Consider the following 21,953-nt stretch of genomic DNA (forward strand, 5'->3'; position numbering starts at 1 on the left):
TGGGGACAGAGCTGGAGAGCTACTAGCTATTGAGATATTACAGTTCAAGATTTTGGAGGTAGAGCAATTTATATATTGCTGCTGCCTATAGAAATGGGTTGCTTTGGTATATGTGAAGGTTATTGTTGGAGTTGAGGAACAAAAGGAACATTGAAGGACAGATTGAGAGAACAGTGGTCTCAAGGACATTGGGAACCTGCCATAACAATTACAGAATAAGGATGTATAGAAATTATATAAATTGGTTTCAGAGTCCTCAATGAATGAGGTAATTATGATACTGGGAAAATTATGATGTGATGGTATATATCTAAAAGGAAACAGGACTTTTGATAAGGATACTTCAAGTAATCATCTGAAGTGGTTATAGAGATTCAGGGCAGTGCCCACTGAGGGTGGGAGAATGGTTCCTTCAAGGTCTACAGGGCCAGCTATGTATGCTTCAAGGGGAGTGGGTTGGTGGAAGTCACAGTGGTATTAGGGTATAGAGAAGAGTCCTTGAAGAGAGGGGGTCATGGATGGATGAACAGGGTAATAAGCATGCTAGCATAAATTGAGGTCCAAATGGGTTTTAGAACCTTGATAAAGTTAGCAGAGGCCAATCTTGGCTCAACCTTTGTTGGAATGTTGTGGAGAAATTGCTCTCGTGTTTTCAAAGAGGGTGTTTTCTAGTTAGGAACCTTGGTTTCTGTCTAGAGTTTGAATTGGTAGAACTGGAGAGACCTTGAGCAATTTGGAGAGAGGACAGATGCCGCTAGGATATTAGAAAGGGAATTGGCTATATCCCTCAGTCTCATCTTATGAGAGGTAAGAACTCAGAATTTTTAATAGGACTAAAACCACAAATTATTAAAGACTGCATGCATGGCTCGGATGTGTTTGCTTTTTTATTCTTTCTTTTCTTCTTTTATAGCCCTTTTTCATCTGGTTTTATAGGGAGTTGAATTTACGGAACCCCTAGATGTTTTTGACACTTTGAACTATACCTAGAAAACGTAAGCATTTATACATTATTGTTATTATTACCAGTAATAGCATTATAGCTGTTATTTATTAGGAACAGAGTTCTTTATGTCCCTATGAAGGATTTCTTTTTAAATTTTTAATGTTTATTTATCTTATTAAATTTAATTTATTTTTTTAATTTACATCCAAGTCAGTTAGCATATAGTGTAACAATGATTTCAGGAATAGATTCCTTAATGCTCATTTAGCCCATACCCCCACCCACAACCCCTCCAATAACCCTGTTTGTTCTTTATATTTAAGAGTCTCTTATGTTTTGTCCCCCTCCCTGTTTTTATATTATTTTTGCTTCCCTTCCTTTATGTTTATCTATTTTGTATCTTAAAGTCCTCGAATGAGTGAAGTCATATGATATTTGTCTTTCTCTGACTAATTTCACTTAGCATAATACCCTCTAGTTCCAACCACGTAGTTGCAAGTTGCAAGATTTCATTCTTTTTGATTGCTAATATTCCATCACACACACACACACACACATATATATATACATATATATATATATACATATATATATATACACACACACACACACACACATATATATACCACAGCTTTTTAAAATAATTTTTTTTAATGTTTTATTTATTTTTGAGACAGAGAGACAGAGCATGAGCAGGGGAGGGGCAGAGTGAGAGGGAGACACAGAATCTGAAGCAGGCTCCAGGCTCCGTGTTGTCAGCACAGAGCCAGACGCAGGGCTCGAACTCAAAACTGTGAGATCATGACCTGAGCTGAAGTCAGATGCTTAACTGACTGAGCCACCCAGGCGCTTCTACCACATCTTTATCCATTCATCCATCGATGGACATTTGGACTCCTTACTTTGGCTGTTGTTGATAGTGCTGCTATAAACATTGGGGTGCATGTGTCCCTTCGAAACAGCACACGTGTATCCCTTGGATAAATACCTAGTAGTGTAGTTGCTGGGTCGTAGGGTAGTTCTATTTTTAATTTTTTGAGGAACCTCCATACTGTTTTCCAGAGTGGCTGCACCAGTTTGCATTCCCGCCAGGAGTGCAAAAGAGATCCTCTTTCTCTGCATCCTCGCCAACATCTCTTGTTGCCTGAGTTAATGTTAGCCATTCTGACAGATGTGAGGGTTTTCTCATTGTGGTTTTGATTTGTATTTCCCTGATGATGAGTGTTGTTGGCCATCTGGATGGTCCTTGGAGAAGTGTCTATTTTGGAGAAGTGTCTATTCATGTCTTTTGCTCATTTCCTCACTGGATTTTTTGTTTTTTGGGTGTTGAGTTTGATAGGTAAGTTCTTTATAGATTTTGGATACTAACCCTTTATCTGATATGTTGTTTGCAGATATCTTCTCCCATTCTCCCATTGCCTTTTAGTTTTGCTGTTTCCTTCACTGTGCAGAAGCTTTTTATTTTGATGAGGTCCCAATAGTTCATTTTGGCTTTTGTTTTTTCCTTGCCTCCAGGGATGTGTTGAGTAAGATGCTGCTGTGGCCAAGGTTAAAGAGGTTTTTGCCTGCTTTCTCCACGAGGATTTTGATGGCTTCCTGTCTTACATTTGGGTCTTTCATGCATTTTGAGTTTATTTTTGTGTATGGTATAAGAAAGTGGTTCAGGTTTTTCTGCATGTCGCTGTCCAGTTTTCCCAGTGCCACTTGCTAAAGAGACTGTCTTTATGCCATCGGATATTCTTTCCTGCTCTGTCAAAGATTAGTTGGCCATATGTTTGTGGGTCCATTTCTGGATTCTCTGTTCTGTTCCACTGATCTGAGTGTCTGTTTTTGTGCCAAATGTTTATTTATCTTTGAGAGAGAGAGTGTGAGAACCTGCTCATGCACATGAGCAGGGGAGGGTCAGAGGATCCAAAGCCAGCTGTACGCAGCAGAGAGCCTGACACGGGGCTTGAACCCACAAACCACCAGACCATGACTTGAGCCGAAGTCGGTTGCTCGACCAACTGAGCCACCCAGATGCCCCTCCCTATGAAAGATGTTTTAAGTTTAAATTCAGAAGTTGTTGATCACTTAAGATTAATTATTTTTTTCTACAACTCGTATGTTAGTGCTAGTGACATTCTATGGTATGCAAGCTTTCTGAGATTAGAAAAGAGAGGTAAATAAAACCTATTGACTTTTTTCTTCCTCTTTTGAAAATTTTAGGGAAATGTTTCATATAATGAATGTGCAAATTTTAAATGTACAGTTGATTGAGTTTTGAAAAATGCATATAGCTGTATAAACACTACTCCAATTAGATATAGAATATTTTTATTACCCTAGGAAGTTCCCTGGTGCCCCATTGCAATCAGTTCACCAATTTCTCTCCCACCCCCTTTCCCAGGCAACCACACTGATCTGATTTCTGTCACCATAAATGAGTTCTGCCTGTTCTAGAATTTTCTATAAATGAAATTATATAGTATGTAGTCTGTGTAGCTTCTTCTGTGTAGTTTGTGAGATTCATCCCTTTTGTTACAAAGTCTCAACAGTTTATTTTCATTGCTGAGTAGTATTCTATCCTATGAATATACCACAGTTGGTTATTCATCATGTTGGTGTACATTTGTGTTATTTCCAGTTTGGGTTCTTCTGAAAAAAGTGCTATCCACATTCACATACAAATTTTTTTGTGGACATATGTTTTCATTTCTTTCGGGTAATTACCTAGGAGTAGAATTACTGGGTCATAGAGTATGTATATTAACTTTATACAAAACTGCCAGTTTTCTGAAGTAATTTAACATTTTTATACTCCCAGCGATGTAGGAGAGATGCAGTTGCTCCAACATGCTTGCCAACATTTCATAATTCTTATAGCTAGAAATGGCATCTCATTGTTTTAATTTGTAGTTCTCTGATGACTGATGATGTGTAGCACCTTTTCATGTACTTATTGTCCATTTTCATATATTTTCTTAAAAGATATATGTTCACATCTTTTATCCAATTTATTTAATGGGACTATATTTTGGTTTGTAGGAGATCTTCGTGTATCCTAGAAGCAAGTCTTTTACTTATTTACTTATTTATTTATTTAAAATGTTTTTATTTATTTTCTGAGAGAGAGAACATGAGCAGGGGAGGGTCAGAGAAAGAGAGGGACAGAGGATCTGACGTGGGCTCCACGCTAACAGGCTGACAACAGCAAGCCCAACATGGGGGCTCGAACTAATAAACCATGAGATCATGACCTGAGCTGAATTCCGACATTCAACCATCTGAGTCACTCAGGTGCCCCAAGTTTTTGTTTTTTTTTTAGAAAGATGTGTTGTGAATATTTTCTCCCAGTTTGTGACTTGAATGTCATTTTCTTAACAATGTTTTTCGAGGAGCAGAAGTTTTTAATTTTGATGATGACCAGTTCATATGTTTTTTTCTCTTTTGATTCATGTTTTGGGTGACCATTCCAAGAAATCTTTATTTACCCTAGGTTGTGAAGATACTCACCTATATTTTCTTTGAGAAGCTTTATAGTTTTAGCTTTTACATTTAGGTCTATAATTGATCCCAAATCAGTTTTTGTCTGATATGTAAGATAGGGGTCAAGACTTTTCCCCCTGTACTTTTATCCAGTTGCATTAGCATCACCTTAACTCAGTTGCCTTGGTGCCTTTGTTGAAATTCCATTGGCCCTGTATTTGAAAGTTTATTTTTGGATTCTGTTCTGTTCCATTAGTATGCCTGTCTTTATGTCAATACCACACTGTCTTGATTACTATAATTCTTAATCATGTTGTAAAATCAGATAAAGGGAGTCTTGCAGCATTATTTCTTTTTCAAGATTGTTTTGGCATTTAAATTTCATTTTAGAATTAATTTGTTTCTTAAAAAAATCTGTTGGGATTTTGACTAGGATTACTTTATATCTGTAGATCAGTTTGAGAAACTTGACATCTGGGGCACCTGGGTGTCTCATTTGGTTAAGCATCTTACTTTGGCTCAGGTCATGATCTCACAGTTGGTGAGTTGAGCCCCATGTCGGTTTCCGTGCTGACATTGAGGAGCCTGCTTCGGATTCTGTCTCACTCTTTCTCTACCACTACCCTGCTTGTGCACATGCGCGCTCTCTCTCTCTCTCTCTCTCTCTCTCTCAAAAATAAATAAATATTTAAAAAAAGAAACTTGGCATCTTAAAAATATTGAGGCTTATCTAAGAGAATGGTGTCTCTCCACTTATTTAGGTCATCTTTAATTTTTCTTAAAAACAATTTTTTTTTAATGTTTATTTTTGAGAGAGAGGGAGACACAGCGTGAGTGGGGGAGGGGCAGAGAGAGAGGGAGACACAGAATCTGAAGCAGGCTCCAGGCTCTGAGCTGTCAGCACAGAGCCTGATGCGGGGCTTGAACCCATGAACCGTGAGATCATGACCTGAGCCGAAGTTGGACGCTCAACCAACTGAGCCACCCAGGCACCCCAAGTCATCTTTAATTTTTCTTAGTTGTATTTTTCTTAGTTATTATTTTCAATAATTCACTATTGAGAATGATGTTAGTGTAGAGGTCTTGCATATCTTTACTTAGATTTATTTCTACTTATTGGTATTTTTTTAATGTTACAGTATTGATTTTTAAATTTTGTTTTATAGTTGTTGCAAATATATAGAAATACAAATGATTAAGATTTTTTTCCCTTTTTTTAATATTTATTTATTAAAAAAAATTTTTTTTTCTCTTAACGTTTATTTATTTTTGAGACAGAGAGAGACAGAACATGAACTGGGGAGGGTCAGAGAGAGAGGGAGACACAGAATCTGAAACAGGCTCCAGGCTCTGAGCTGTCAGCACAGAGCCCGACGCGGGGCTCGAACTCACAGACCGTGAGATCATGACCTGAGCTGAAGTCGGACGCTCAACCGACTGAGCCACCCAGGCGCCCCTTTAATGTTTATTTTTGAGAGAGAGCGTGCGCACGAGCGGGGAAGGGGCAGAGAGAAAGGGAGACACAGAATCCTGAGAGAGAGAGAGAGAGAGAGAGAGAGAGAGAGAGAGAGAAGGAGCAGAGGGAAGGGGAGACACAAGATCCCAAGCAGGTTCCAGGCTCTGAGCTGTCAGCACAGAGTCTGACATGGGGCTTGAATTCACAAACCGTGAGATCCTGACATGAGCCAAAGTTGGATGTTAAACTGATTGAACCTCCCAGGCGTCCCTACAATTGATTATTTTATATTGGAGTTTTATGTTCTGAGACTTTGCTAAATTCATGAATTGGTTTGAGTAGTATTTTAGTAGATCTCATAGTCCTTTTTAAACACATAATCCTATCATCTGGGAATTTTAGTTCATCCTCTCCAGCCTTTTTTTCTTGTCTTCACATATTGGTTAGGACCTCCAGTTCAAGGTTGAAAAGAAGTGGTGGAAGTAGACCATGTGTTGTGGTCTTGTCCTTGCCTTTTTTCTGATCTTAGAAATAAGAATTTAATAATTCACTATTGAGAATGATGTTAGCCCTAGGGTTTTTAATAGATGCTCTTTACCAGACTGAGAAAGTTTATGTCTATTCCTACTTTGTAGACAGTTTTTATCATTAAAAATAGGCTTTGAATTTTGCCAAGTGCTTTTTCTGCATCTATTGAGATGATCTGTGTTATTATCTTCTATTTCATTAAAGTAGTGAGTTAGTAATTTTTAAAAATGTTTGGTAATTTTGAGAGAGAGAGAGCACATGAGCAGGGGAGGGGCAGAGAGAGAAAGGAGAGAGAGAATCCCAAGCAGGCTCCATGCTGGTGACACAGGGCTCAGTCTCACAAACCATGAGATCATGACCTGAGCTGAAATCAAGAGTTAGACACTTAACTGACTGAGCCACCCAGGCACCTCATGAATTAGTAATTTTTAAAGGTTAGCCTCTCATATACACTTAATCATGCTGTAATTATTCTTTTTGTATATTGCTGAATTCCATTTGCTAATGTTTTAGGGAGAACTTTATGTCTCTATTCAAGAGGTACGTCAGTCTGTATTTTTCCTCTCATATTTTTGTCAGGTTTTAATATCAGTGTGATGCTGGCTTTATACAGTGAGTTAGGAACCTTTTTTTTTTTTTTTAACTATTTCCTGAAAGTTTATGCAAGATTGATATTATATCTTCCTTAAGTATTTGATAGAATTCATCTGGACCCAGAGCTTTGGGGGAAATTTTTATTATTTGGATTTTTAACTTATTCTTGTCAGTTTTGGTAAATTGTGTTTTTCAAGGGTTTTTCTATTTTATCTGTTATTGAATTTATTGTCATAAAGTTGTTCATACTGACATTCTTTTTAATATCTGTAGGATTTGTAGCAATGTTCCCTCTTCATTCTTTTTTTTTTTTTTTTTAATGTTTATTTATTTTGCGAGAGAGCTTGAACAAGTGGGGGAGCGGCAGAGAGAGAGAGAGAGGGAGAGAGAATCCCAAGCAGGCTCCCTGCTGTCAGCACAGAGCCTGTCACGGAGCTCGATCTCTAGAACCTTGAGATCATGTCCCGAGCTGAAACCGAGAGTCAGATACTCAACCAACTGAGCCACTCAGTCACCACCCCCCTTCATTCTTAATATTCATAATTAGTGTTTTCTCTTTTTTTTTCTTAATCTTGCAAAGCAAAGTTTAACTTTCATTAATCTGGTCAAATAATCATCTTTTGACTTTATCTTTATCTTATAGTTAATTTCTTTTTTTTTTAAATGTTTATTTATTTTTGAGACAGAGAGAGACACAGTATGAGCAGGGAAGGGGCAGAGAGAGAGGGAGACACAGAATGTGAAGCAGGCTCCAGGCTCTGAGCGGTCAGCACAGAGCCCGACACGGGGCTCGAACTCACGAACTGTGAGATCATGACCTGAGTCGAAGTCGGACGCTTAACCCACTGAGCCACCCAGGCGCCCCTCTTTTTTTTTTTTAATATTTGTTTATTTTTGAGAGAGAGAGAGGGAGAGGGAGAGAGAGAGACAGCATGAGTGGGGGAAGGGGCAAAGAGAGAGGGAGACACCAAATCCGAAGCAGTCTTTGGGCTCTGAGCTGTCGGCACAAAGCCTGACGCAGGACTCACACAGTGTGAGATCGTGACTGGAGCCGAAGTTGGATGCTCAACTGACTGAGCCACTCAGGCACCCCCGTTAATTTCTTTATTAAAACATTTGATCGAGAAGGTAGCCTGTATTGTTTCTAGTTAGAATCCATTTTTAAAAATGTGTATGGTCTAACTCATGATTAATACCCCTCTGGGGTACTCCAGTTGGATGGGGGAGCTACCAACTGTAGGGGGTCCCACTTGGATGGAGGCTGGCAGCACAGGCAGTGAAAGAATTCATTCAAGGCAGAACAGAAGAGATATGATTTATTGGATCTACTGTAAAGGAATGGTAGGCAGGACAGCAAAAGAGACACTGTCTGCAACAAGGCAGTCGGTGGTGAGGGGCCACAGTTATAGGGCAGAGTGAGGGATATGGGACATACGGAATTTTATCTTTTTTGGCAATCGTAGGAACTGTGCCTGTTTGTAATTGGTCAGTTAGAACCTATGGCTGTTTTGAAGTGGGTTGCTTAATGAGTCTGGTTGCATTCAGCCCTGTGGTCCCTATGGGCCCTTTTGCCTTACTCAAGTTTCCATTGCTCAAGCCTGTTGCCTAAAAGCAGCATCTACAACTCCCTTGTTTCTTGTCCCATAAATACATTGTTTAAATAATGAACTAACATGGAGTTCACACCTTGGTGAATTACCGGTAGAGACTACTCCAGGTGGAGTTGTCACACAAAGGAAACTATTTGCAGCAAATAAGGTCATGCAAGGGTGAATGGGTTGCTATTATTTAGGGTTAGGATAAATATTCAGAAAGGGGGCTTTGTCATTGTATGTAGAGGTAGGCATAACGTTATGCATGCACCTTGAGGAAACATGTCTGTACATACATTGTATGTTAATGAGGCTTATGCTCTTCCTGGGGCAAAGATTTTAGTGTTATAATCAAGTAAAAGTAACTGTCACTCCATGGGGCATCTATGCAGTTGTGAGTTGGGATTTGAGCTCAAATTGGGTGGTCTGGAGCCACCAGAGGTTTGTGTGGGCAGTCCTTTTTGTTTGAGGGGTAGTTTTGGTTTCCATTATGGGATGCTGTCTGTGCCCATGGGGTTCTTTGCCTGAGTTGAAAGGTAAGCTGGGAAGAAGAGCTTAAAAAGGGTGGAACAAAGGTTGGTGGGTACATGCAGGTGGGCAATAAAAGGTTCGTTGTTGAAGTCTAGCTGGTTAACAATATCCACATTAAATTTTTATGTTTTGATCTTTTGTTTTCTGAAATAATATTAGTCTCCAACTGTGATTGTAGATTTGTCTTTTTATTAATGTTTTTCTATCCATTTTTGCTTTACAGAAAGCTCTTTGAAGCTTTTATTAGTTACATTATCATAGCTCCTATGTCTTTTATTAGTATGAAATTTTTCTTACTAATATAAAATCTTTTTACCTTGTTCTAGTTTATCTCATGTCAATATTGCTCATCTACTTTGTTTTTCTTTCAATTTTTTAAAATATTTTTGAGAGAGAGAGAGAGTGCATGTGGGCAGAGCGGGGGAGGGGCAGAGAGAGAGAGAGGGAGATACAGAATCCAAAGCAGGCTCCAGGCTTTGGGCTGGCAGCACAGAGCCCAACGCAGGACTCGAACCCATGAACTGCAAGATCATGACCTGAGCCAAAGACACTTAACTGACTGAGCCACCCAGGCACCCCTAAATTTTTTTTAATGTTTATTTATTTTTGAGAGAGAGGGAGAGACAGAGTGTGAGTTGGGAAGGGGCAGAGAGAGAGGAAGACACAGATTCCAAAGCAGGCTCCATCCAGGCTCTGAGCTGTCAGCACAGAGTTGGACGTGGGTCTCAAACTCACAGACCCTGAGATCATGACCTGAGCTGAAGTTGGATGCTTAACTGACTGAGCCACCCAGGTGCCCTGTTTTTCTAATTTTTAAAAGTTTCGTTCCAGGTGTGCCTCTTGTAAACAGCATCAGTCTAGACTAGAATAAGACATAGACTTTAAAAAAAAATTTTTTTTTTAATCTTTATTTATTTTTGAGAGAGAGACAGAGTGTGAACAGGGGAGGAGCAGAGAGGGAACGAGACACAGAATCCGAAGCAGGCTCCAGGCCCTGAGCTGTTAGCACAGAACCCGACACGGGGCTCGATCCCCCCTTTTTAAAAACAAGCACATTTAAGCCGTTTACAATTATTGTGATTGCTGATGTTTTCTTTGTAACCAGCTTTCTTGTTGCATTTTCCCCTTAACCTTTCTCTCACCTTCTTACCTTCCTTTTCCCCCTTCTCTAATACCACCAGTTCCTCCTCCCAGTGTTTGCTGGCAGTTCCTGTCCTGCCAGCAGTGAGGGTCTTTTGCAGAAAACCTCTAATTTTGTCCCATTGCATTTGGTATCTCTACAGAATAACTGAATAAAGCAGTGTTACCCAGACAGTGCTCCTTTCCCCTATGTAAGCTTCAAATCTCATTTCTGGATTAATGATTGTTTTAGATTCAGTTCAGAAATGAGAAAACTAATTTTACAGGAGACATACCTGTAGCAGAGTTATTGGTTTCTGTATCTATATCATAGAAGGTGTGGAGATCTCCATATTGAACTCTGCATCAAGGTTTTAGGCCCACAGTATAGACTTAGTAAAAATGAGATTTACATTTTGATTGGTCTCTCCTGTACCCTTTCCTTCTAGCATATGGAATATATATGTCATGCGGTACTAGAGGGACACCTAGGTGAAATTTAAATAACCATAAATCAATTGAGTTACCCTGCTTTTATTCATTCAGTTCTTTTGGGTTATCATGAGAGAAAGCATCTGTTTGATTCTTTACTTTTGTCAAACACTTGCTGATAACCTCCCTCCTTACTTTTTTTGTAAATAGTGAACTGGACTTAAGCTCACTCACTGCCTCGTTAGGCACCAGTATTTAGCTAGAATTTAGTAATACCGTTTTGTTTTCCTTTTCAGTGATTTCTTTTTGTTACCTTGTATTTTTTCACAATAATTACTAATTTTCCATTCAAGATAGTGATTAAATTTTCCTTTAAAATTTTTGTTTTAAAAAATTGAATCAATTTCAAAGAAAAATGCTAATTGGAGAATGGGGTATATGTTGGGAGGTTAGATGTGGCCCTGATGGAAAAGGTAATATGGGAGTGAGTGAGATTTGGGAGTTGCTTCTCCAGCATTTCTCAGGCATCTTGGTTATTTCTGCTTTATCTGCAGAACTAACTTGTTTAACAAGTATTTACTGAGCATCTGCTTTGTTCAGAGAACTGTTCTGAGAATAGGAGGAGAAATACGGTGTTCACCTTGTAGTCTAGGTATGGGAGAGGACATGTGTTGATGTGGCAGCTAATGTGAGTGTATGATGGTAAATGCTGTCAGAGCGGCCAGGACGTTGTGCGGATGAGGAAGTGGAGGCCATCTCTGGCTGGTCTTGAGGCTTTGGCTCAAACTAATGTTTTCACCTACGTACCTTTCTCTTTTCCATTTTGAATCTCTCTTCCTAAATCCACATCAGTTTTGCGGAGAGAAGAAGCTCTTGTGTGTAGGCATTACTCTGAGAAGGATCGGGTCCAAAAGGAGTGTCACATTGGTCCTCAGGAGACAGAATGGCTTCCGGAGTTCTGGATCTAACACACTTGTGTTTAGCTGGATAGCTACCTAATTGTTTTTAGTCCCATCTTCATCTTTATTGATGATGATGAAACTCATTGTCCTACCTGCTTCATTAGACAGCATATGTGAGAGACATTCATGATATACACTTGTATATCCATATTATTTTCATTCTTATTAGTATTTGAAATCCTAATGGTTAATGATTTTGACTGTAATTTTAGGTGTTTAATTCTTTTTTCTCTATTTTTTTTTCTAGGTCTTGATGCAGAACTTTATTATGTGAGAAATGACCTTATTAGTCACTACGCCTTATCCTTTAACCTGTTAGTACCCAGTGAGACAAATTTCCTGCACTTCACTTGGCATGCAAAGTCCAAGGTAAGAGAGTAGTCAACCAAAGATGTCAAGACAGGACCACTCGGGCCCAGATGCCAATGCAAGGCCTATATCTGAGGGATGGACTGCCATCTATACAAAAGGGCTAGTAGGTGGTGGGCTGTAGCAGTACTGAGTCTTTTCAGATTTATATTTTAAGTCTTTAGCCTATTCCTTTAGACTTTCTCAAGCCCTATAAAATGAAGGTAGCCACCATTTATGTCAGGCTTATGACAGAACATTTATGTCCTTTCAGGCTTTTCAAGCAGGGATGCAGATCTAATGTGAAGAGGGAATAGTTGAACTTGCTGATGTTCTGTTATCTTTTTATTTTTTAATTTTTTTAAGTGTTTATTTGTTTTTGAGAGACAGAGACAGAGAACAAGCAGGGGAGGAACAGAGAGGGAGACACAGAATCTGAAGCAGGCTCAGGCTCTGAGCTGTCAGCACAGAGACTGATATGGGGCTCGAACCCATGAACTGTGAGATCATGACCTGAGCCAAAGTCAGTTGCTTAACCGACTGAGCCACCCAGGCTCCCCTTGACTGTGCTGTTATTGTGAAACAATAGGAATGGAGGATGGGGAAGTTGTTTTAGGCGTTTGATGTGATGGATATAGTTCTGCCATTTATGGAGAAATGGTAAAAGTAGGGTACAGCAGATGCAGGCACCCACGTGTGCTGTGGCCAAGCTCCTTTAACTGTAATGAACCTCTTGCCTGGCTTACTTGTAGCTGAATTCTTCACATTTTCTCTGACTGACTGAGCTCCACGAACATGAAAAGTTTTTTCATACATCAAAAGTGGGAAGCTGAGGGAAGAGCCCACCTCCTCCAACCAACTTTAATTTCCTTTATTAGCATTATATATGAACTGAGTAGGATTTTATTTGGGAAATAAAAATAGTTTTGCTACTAAAATCTCTAGCAGAGTTTTTTTTTTTTAAGTATTACAAAGTGATATTTGTCCTGATATTTGTTGCAAGTCATTTAAATTTGGTGACTTTAATATAGATCTTTTTATCTACTTAGAAAACAATAATGAGTACTAGGAAAACCAAGTATTAATAGAATTATTTAAAAAACTATCAAGACTTTGTAGATCTATACCCAGAAATTATTGTTGTTTATAGTTTTGTATACTTCAAGCTCATTTTTTAAAAATGTTTATTTATTTTTGAGAGAGAGAATGAGAAAGAGAGAGAGAAAGAGAACGTGAGCAGGGGAAGGGCAGAGAGAGAGGGAGACAAAGAATCCTAAGCAGGCTCATGCTGTCAGTGCAGAACCCAGTGTAGCGTTCGAATCCATGAACCGTGAGATCATGACCTGAGCCCAATCAAAAGTCAGATGCTTAACCCACTGAGCCACCCCCACACTGCCAAACTCACTTTTTTTTTTTACCTTTTTAAACAAAAAGGGGATTTATTAAAGACACCTATGTTGTACAGTATTTTCCCCCTTACCTAATACTGTCTTTTGGCATCTTTCCATTTCACTACTTACAGATTTAACTCATTCTGTATAATGGCTTATTATAATATGATATTGTATGGATGCATGATTATTTCTTTTTAGTTTATTTTTATTTTTGAGTGAGAATATTTTTAAATTTTTAAAATTTTTCATCTCCTTTTCCTTATTTATTTCTGGTGACAATGCTGTTCAACACTAAAATGGAAAACAACGTACAAAAAAGGAAAAGGTAAAAGACAACTTTGACAATTATCTATACACTGGATATAGTGGCAAAGAACATAATATGGTCAGATTCTAGTTACTTTTAACAGCTTTACTGAGGTGTGCTTTACGTACAATAAAATTCACTCATTTTGAGTACACAGTCCAATGATTTTTTTGAGTTTGTGCAGAGTTTTCCAGAGTTGTGCAGCCATCACCACAATCCAATTTTTGAACATTTCCATCACTCCAATAGGGTCCCTTGTGCCTGTTAGCAGTCACTCTTCAGTCCTACCCCCAACCACAGGCAACTACTCATCTACCTCTGTCCTTATGCATTTGCCTGTTCTGGACATTTCATATAACTGGAGTCATAGAAAGTGTGGTCTTTTGTGACTGTTTTCTTTCACTTAGCAAATGTTTCTAAAATTTGTCCACGTTATAGCATGATATCAATACTTCATTCCTTTTTATTACTGAGTAGTATTTCTTTAAAAAAAATTTTTTTAATGCTTATTTTTGACAGAGACAGAGCATGAGCGGGGGAGGGGCAGAGAGAGAGAGGGAGACACAGAATCCGAAGCAGGCTCCAGGCCCTGAGCTGTCAGCACAGAGCCTGACGTGGGGCTCGAACCCACAGATCACGAGATCATTTCCTGAGCCGAAGTCGGACGCTCAACCGACTGAGCCACCCAGGTGCCCCGAGTAGTATTTCTTTTTAATGGATAGACTATAATTTGTTCATCCATTCACCAGTTGAGGAACATCTGGGTTGTTCTACTGTTTTTTTTTTGGGGGGGGGGGGTCTACTTTTTGACTAGTTATGAATGATGCTGCTGTGATCATTTGTATACAAGTCTTTGTGTAGGCTTATGTTTTCATTTCTCTTGGGTATTTACCAAGGTTGGAAATTGCTGGGTTGTGTAGTAAAATTGTGTTTAATTTCTTAAGAAACTGCCATTTCTTCCAAAATGGCTGCACTATTTTACATTCCCGTCATCAAAGTACAAGGGTTCCAATTTCTCTACATCCTCACCAACACTTGTTATTTTCTGGGTTTTTGATTATATCCATCATAGTGGGCATGAAGTAGTATCTCATGGTGGTCCTGAGACAGTGAGAATCTTAAGCAGGCTCCACACTCAGCACAGAGCCTGGTGTGGGACTCGACTTCATGACTGAGATCATGACCTGAGCTGAAATCAAGAGTCAGATGTTTAACCAACTGAGCCACCCAGGCACCCGAATGTATGATTATTTCTTAAGTGCCTCATTGACACATGTATTTTTAATAGCATTTCACTGTTTCAAACAATGCTTCCTTTCTGTGTTAGAGATAGTTTCCTTCCCTTCATCTGTCAGGCAAAATCCATAGTACAGAGATAGTGAAAACAATTGGTAGTTCATCTTTTGTTACTGTTTCTACCTTTGTTATTGTTGAATATAGAAACATAGAAAAAATATGTGTGTGAATGTGTACTTGGGTGTATATATATGTATGTGTGTGTGTGCATGCATACATTGAGAACATCTTTGTTCAAAAAATTTTGTGCACTTGTGGCATAATTTTTGAATAGTAAATTATCACCAAGTAGTGAAATGGCAGGGTCAGAGTGTTTAAAGTTTTGATTAACATTGCCAAATTATTTCTCCTTCCCTCTCCCAAGATGGTACCAATGAACCAATGTTCCTTACCAAATGAATAGGGGTGTTTATTTATTTCTTCAGTTCACTCCTTAACACTAAATATTTTAAGTATAGTTGTTTGCTAATCAGTGAGTAAAAATGATTATATAACTATCCATATATTCCTATTATTATTACAGTTGACCCTTGAATAACGTGGGGGTTACAGGGTACTGATGTGCTCCCCCTGCAGTTGAAAATCCACATAGAACTTTTGATTGCTTCAAAACTTAACTACTAATGGTCACATATTTTGAATGTTATAGATATTTTAAAAAATTTTTTTAAATGTTTATTTTTGAGAGAGACAGAGCATGAGTGGGGGAGGGGCAGAGAGAGAGAGAGAGAGAGAGAGAGAGAGAGAGAGAGAATATGAAACAGGCTCCAGGGTCTGAGCTGCCAGCATAGAGCCTGGTGTGGGGCTTGAACCCACAGACCACAAGATCATGACCTGAGCTGAAATTGGTTGCTTAACTGACTGAGCCATCCAGGTGCCCCATATGTTATAGATATTATATACTGTAATTCTTACAAAAAGTAAGCTAGAGAAAGAAAATGTTAAAAATAATCATAAGGAAGAGAAAATCCATTTATAGTACTATACTATAAAAAAAAAAAAATCTGTGTGGGACGCCTGGGTGGCTCATTCATTTGAATATCCCACTCTTGATTTTGTCTCAGGTCATGATCCCCGAGTCATGGGATTAAGTCCTACATTGGGCTCCATGCTGAGTGTGGAGCCTGCTTGGGGATTCTGTCTCTCTCTCTGCCCCTCTCCCCTACTTGTGCTCTCCTAAAAAAAAAAAAAATCCACGTAAGTGGGCTTGTGCAGTTCAAACACATATTGTTCAAGGATCAGCTGTATATATACTCAAGCATGTGACAGAAACATTATATACACATATACATACAGGCATTAAAATATAAACTGCAGTAATGTGATTAAAGTTGACTTAGCTTGGATTCTGGGTAAAACATATGTGCCTTGTTGGAGCACCTCAACTGTCCAACACTGTTGCCTTGGGGTATCCAAACATGGGCTGCTTTTTTAGCAGTAGATAGGTCTCTTTAGGGTGAAAACTGCAAAAACAGGTCAAGAGAGAGAAGTCATGCGAAACAATTAAGAACATGTAGTAAATGGTAACCTGGATATGCTGAACTGCCAAAATAAATGGTACAGATAATTCAGAAAAGGTTCACCCGAGACATTAAAATTTTTTTAGTGTTTATTTATTTTTGAAAGAGAGAGAGAGAGAGACAGAGCACAAGTGGGGAAGGGGCAGAGAAAGAGGGAGACACGGAATCCAAAGCAGGGAGACACAGAATCCAAAGCAGACTTCTGTCAGCACAGAACCCGACACAGGACTCAAACTCATGAACTGTGGGATCATGACCTGAGCTGAAGTTGGACACCTAACCAGCTGAGCCACCCACGTGCCCCACCCTGAGATATTTTAATATGAGCTGTGTCATTTTCAATGAGTAAGCATCTGGACTCTTCAAGGAAACTGGACTAACACATTTTCCAGTATTCTTACATAACATTATGTGACCTTATTATTTAGAGGTGGGGGTAACTTTTAATTATGATATGATTTCAAACATAAAGGAAAATTATAAGAACAGTACAAATAATTCTCATATATCCTTTACCCACATTCACTGATTATTACTGGTTTGCTTACTTTATCATTCATTGTTTTTTTCCCTCCACTCTCATGCACACACCCTTTCTTCTTGAACTATATGAAAGTGAATTGCAAGCATCCTGCCCATTTAGCCTTGAATACATCAATGTATATTTTCTAAGAATAAGGGCATTCTTCTTTTTTTTTTTTTTTTTAAAGAGTGGGTAAGGTGCAGAGAGAGAGAGGGGGACAGAGGAACTGAAGCAGGTTCTGCACTGACGGCAGAGAGCCTGATGCAGGGCTTGAACTCATAATCCGTGAGAGCACGACCTGAGCTGAAGTTGGACACTCAACCAACTGAGCCACCCAAGAGCCTGAGAATAAAGGCATTCTTTACAAAGCCTAAATACAATGATCAAAATCAGGAAACTAAATGTGGATATAATACTGTTATCTAGTATCTAATCTGTAGTAGTCACATTTCACCAATTATCATGATGATGTTCTTTATAGCTCTTTTTTTCACCTGATTCAGGATCATCCATGCAGTTGATTAAGGTACCTTTAATCCTCTATTAACCTGGAACAATTCTTTGGCCTTTCTTTGTGTGCTTTGACCTTGATGATTTTGAAATAAATAGGCCAAGTATTTTGTAGAATGTCCTTCAATTTGAGTTGTCTGAGGTTTCCTCATGATTAGATTCAGGAACGTGTCTTTGCTAGTAACACCACAAAAATGCTGTCCTTCACAGGACACATGATGTCATCTTGTCCTATTACTGGTGATCTCTGATCACTCAGTTCACTAGGTTTCTCTACCAAAGTGTTCTCCTTTGGGATGAGTAAGTAATTGTGGGGAGATTTTGTGAAATTATATTTAAAAAATTCCATTCCTCATCACCCTTTAAACTACTAATATTTGCATCTGTGTTTAGAACTAGGTTTCACTTTTTAGCCAGTGCTATTGATGAGTAGTAAGTTTCCTCTCGCTGGAAGAGGTCAGATCTATACTGGGTAACTATTTCATGGGAGTGTTGTAGAGGGAATTCAAGGATTTGTGGAGCAGTGGGTCTTGAATTTTAAGTTCCCTTGCAACTCTGAGATCCAGTGTTTCTGTGAACATCTTTTAGGCAGAGAATCTTTTTATATTCTCCAAAAAATTGATAATAAATCCTTTGTTACTTTTCCTACCTTTAATGTTGGTAAATATAAAAGCAAATAATACATATATTTTAAAGTAGCGAAAAATCGAATGAAATAGTAGAGAATCTATTCTAGTACTCCACTGCCGTTGAATAGGGTGTGATTATTCCTGGGCCTACTTAGGAAAAAATAATGATCTAACCTGGGCAAGTATATGGTTAGTGACTTGTAAATAAAAGTTGGCAGTGTGCCATGTGGCAGTTAGAAGTGAAGAGAATTAAACTCTCTTAATCATTCTTTTTAAAAAATACACATACATTAGATGTTTTTTATCTGGAGTGAGTTTCAGGGATCTGACATTGCTAATAGTGGATGTCTGAGGACTTTTAAAGCCTGTCACAGAAGGAAGTTGGAGTGGAAGAGAGTAGATAGAGGTATGGGTTCAGATGAATATATATATTTGAAACAGTACTGGCCTGGGCACATGTTGGGTCAGGAGGAGCCTTGGCATAGCTCTTATGGTACTTCCATATTCTTCACTCATAAATTCTAAACTACTTCTGTGGCAGGTTTTAAATACCATCATTAGTGCACATTTGGGCTACTGTTGCTGATATGATATTCCTGGGAGGGCAGAAGTTCCCTGACTTGTTGGAGGGCATTGCCACCTGTTTACACATCTAGGACAGAAGCCTAGAAGGGGTCCAGTACTTCTTCTCCTGCACCTGCCAGGTCCAGTTGATTGTCTTTCATAATTATACCTTAAATTCATCTCCTACCTCTCTCTGGACTTAATGCCTCATCTGTAGTTTGGGCCTTTTTTGTTTCTTAACTAGATGGGAAATAGTTTTCTAACTAGTTTCCTTGCCTCTGGACTGACTTGTTGCTGCACTCCTGCCCCACCCTCACCCCCTACTCCCACCCTCAGAAGCAACTCTAGGGCTCCCAGTTGCCACCAGAATAAAGTTCTGATTTTTTAGGAAGCCTTTATGATCTTGTCCCTGCCTTTCTTTTCTCCTTCCTCTCCAGCTAGTTATTTAGTGCCATTTTGTTTGGCAATTTTTTGAATGGCCTGGACTCTGTAACGTTGCTGCTGTTTATATTGCAAGAAATTCCCTTTCTCCATTCTTTATTTACCTCACTAACTCCTGTTCGTCTCATAAATCTCAGAACTGGTGTCACCTTTCCTTCAACTGTGTCAGGTGCTTTCTGTACCCACGGCACCTTTCTCTTTCCTCCCTCATAACCCTTAGCATAATCTAACAGTATTGTGGTGGTTGATTTTCTTTTCTGTCTCCCTCCTAGATGCAAAACACTTCAAAGTGAGGAACTCCTTTTCGTCTTTCTCTGTGTTCCCTGTATAGCACTTGGTACTTACGCTTGGTTACAGGTGCTCTTTTACTGACTACAGAAGAGATGCATAGATAGAAGCCACAGGGCACAGCTCAACAAATGGAGATCTTCTGAGCACTTAGAGAATGTACTGCTTTCGGAGTGGTGAATTTCCTGTTTCTAGAAGTGTGAAACATAGCTGGGTATACTTGACACTAGTTGTCCATCTGGGACTTTTCACATATTTCACTGTGAATAAAGTTGTAAATTTGGAGGAATAGATGAAATTCAAAGATTGAATATATAGCAAAACTAATTTCACAAGTTCATGTGTAACACGGTTTAGAATTTAGGGGAAAGTAATCATCTTCTATCTTATAACGTTTTATAATAAAAAACTAAGGAATATATTTGTATTCAGTTTCAGGCTTTGGCCACCAATGCAACTCCTAATTCCAGTTTTAGGTTATAATCTCTTTGGTAATTAATTTAACTTTGCTTATTTTAAAATATGGTCTTTTGAGTATTCAATTTATGTATATGGTACAGAATTCAAAAGGCATAAGGGAAGGGGTAAACAGTGAAAATTAAGTCCTCTACACCTTCCTAGTACCATCCCCAAACAATCCAGCCACCGAGTTTCCCTTCCATTGGCAACCACTGTTACCTGATTCCTGTCTTCTATTCTAAGGATAGTCTGTGCATGGATAAGCACAAGTGTATATGTATGTGTGTGTGTGAATATGTATATATATATATATATTTTTTTTTAACAAGTTATACACTGCGTACTTTCTGCAGTTTGCAGAGCACTGAACAACATATTCTGATAAAGGTTCTCTGTCCCTGCATATAGACTTGAACTTTTTTCCTTCAAATCACTAAAAAAATACATTAAATGGTTGCACTTTGGTTTATTGATCACTTACTATGAAAAAAAAAATAAGACCTAGATTTGGAAGGAGACTTGCTTAAGGTAGTATTGGAAGCAGAAGACACAGGAAGTAGAGATGACTTCAAGTGGGAAAGTCATACAAGGGAGCAAGAGAGACATGACTTCTTCACCTGGGGAGATACAGAGGGTTCTTCACCTAATCTTGTTGGCTCTGAGATGCGATCGTGAACTTTCTGGAGGAAGGCTGTGGATCCTACACTCTAACCCTTTATCAGAATTTCTCAGTTCTTGCTTTTTAAGATGAGCCAGGAGGTAAAATATTCACTTCCAAAAATCTCAAGGTTCTCCTTGATATGTCCGTTCACACCATAGATACTTTAACGTTAGTTTTCACACATCAGAGCTTTTGCTAATAGTGTTGTTCTTCAGTGTTTACTTGGCTTTTGTCTTGCAAAACAGACTATGGTCTTCTCAGAGGCTAAAGCTGTATCTTATTCTTGACATCTGTGTCAGATTGCTTTAGTGAGTGGTTGTTAAATACCATTGGTTAATTGCATTTCCAGGTGGGATAAAAACACTGGTAATTTCTTCTCTTTCACAAGGCCACGTGGTCATCAAAAAAAAATGCAAAGATTACCAGGTGGTTTTAACAAATAATTAGGTTCTTCTGTATTCTGGAACATTCTCTGATATCTAGGGGAAAAAAGCATTCCATTGCATCTATTAAGTGTCTGTAGGTATTTTAGAGAGTTGGAAGGCAAAAATATACCAAAATGTAGCAGAATATTCCTCCAACTCACATCCACTCTGTATCTCTTCTCAGGTTTCAGGAATTCTTCATCATTGTCAGGAGGTTTTGTAGGGAACTTGTCCAGAGTTCCTGCAGCAGCCCAAGGGAGAGCCAGCAGTATCCCCTGCAGAGTGGGATTTCTATGAAAAAGGAGCACTTCTGGTCAATTCAGAGAAATTAAAAGGCTATCCAGCTGTAGGCAAATGTAGTCACTTTAAATCTGTACTGTGTTCCAGAAGGAAATGGCTTTACTCATCAGCTGCCTATTGGCAATTGCCGTTTGTTTCCAAGTAAGGGAAGATTACCAAAAATGTTTATTTTTTGGCTTATTCAAATATTTATATTTTCTCTAGCTTCTTTTCTGAAATATTTTGGCTCCCTCTTTTTTCTGATAAACAACTGCTGTTCACATTTTCTTTGTTCCACTAGTTTATGAGTGTTAGCTTTAGAATGGATCTGTTTCTTCAAGGATCACTGGAAAGTGAGATTCCATGTAGATCGATACATGGCAAAGTGAGAAAATTTACAGTTCTCTGACCCCAGAAACTGCAGTTTAAAAATTAATATCCTAAGGATTTCAGAGGGAGAAGAGAACCGCCCTGTGAATGCCTCACATATGTAGATAGTCCCTCAGAAAGGGGGCCAGCAAACGGCAGGCTTCTGTGCTCTCATACTCCTTGTTCCTCCACGCTGCTGTTCTGGCCAGAGGTCAGCCTTCTCAAACTTGCTACCCCGTCCCTTTGCCACCTCTCCCTAGCTCCACTCACAAGCTCATTTCCCTTCCCCCTTACTTCCTTGAGATACTTAGG

General features: G+C 38.9%; 1 protein-coding gene across 2 annotated transcripts in view; it reads left to right on the forward strand.

Moving 5' to 3' along the window:
- RYK (receptor like tyrosine kinase) overlaps positions 1 to 21,953 on the forward strand; it is a 105,637-nt gene that overhangs the window by 23,582 nt on the left and 60,102 nt on the right. For both annotated transcript variants that reach the window (XM_042955428.1, XM_042955429.1), the window contains exon 2: positions 11,876 to 11,997. In XM_042955428.1, the coding sequence (XP_042811362.1) occupies positions 11,876 to 11,997 (122 nt within the window). The remainder of the gene's footprint in view (positions 1 to 11,875; positions 11,998 to 21,953) is intronic.

The sequence above is a fragment of the Panthera leo genome, chromosome C2 (genome assembly GCF_018350215.1).
Source record: "Panthera leo isolate Ple1 chromosome C2, P.leo_Ple1_pat1.1, whole genome shotgun sequence".
In the NCBI taxonomy this organism is placed as follows: Eukaryota; Metazoa; Chordata; class Mammalia; order Carnivora; family Felidae; genus Panthera; species Panthera leo.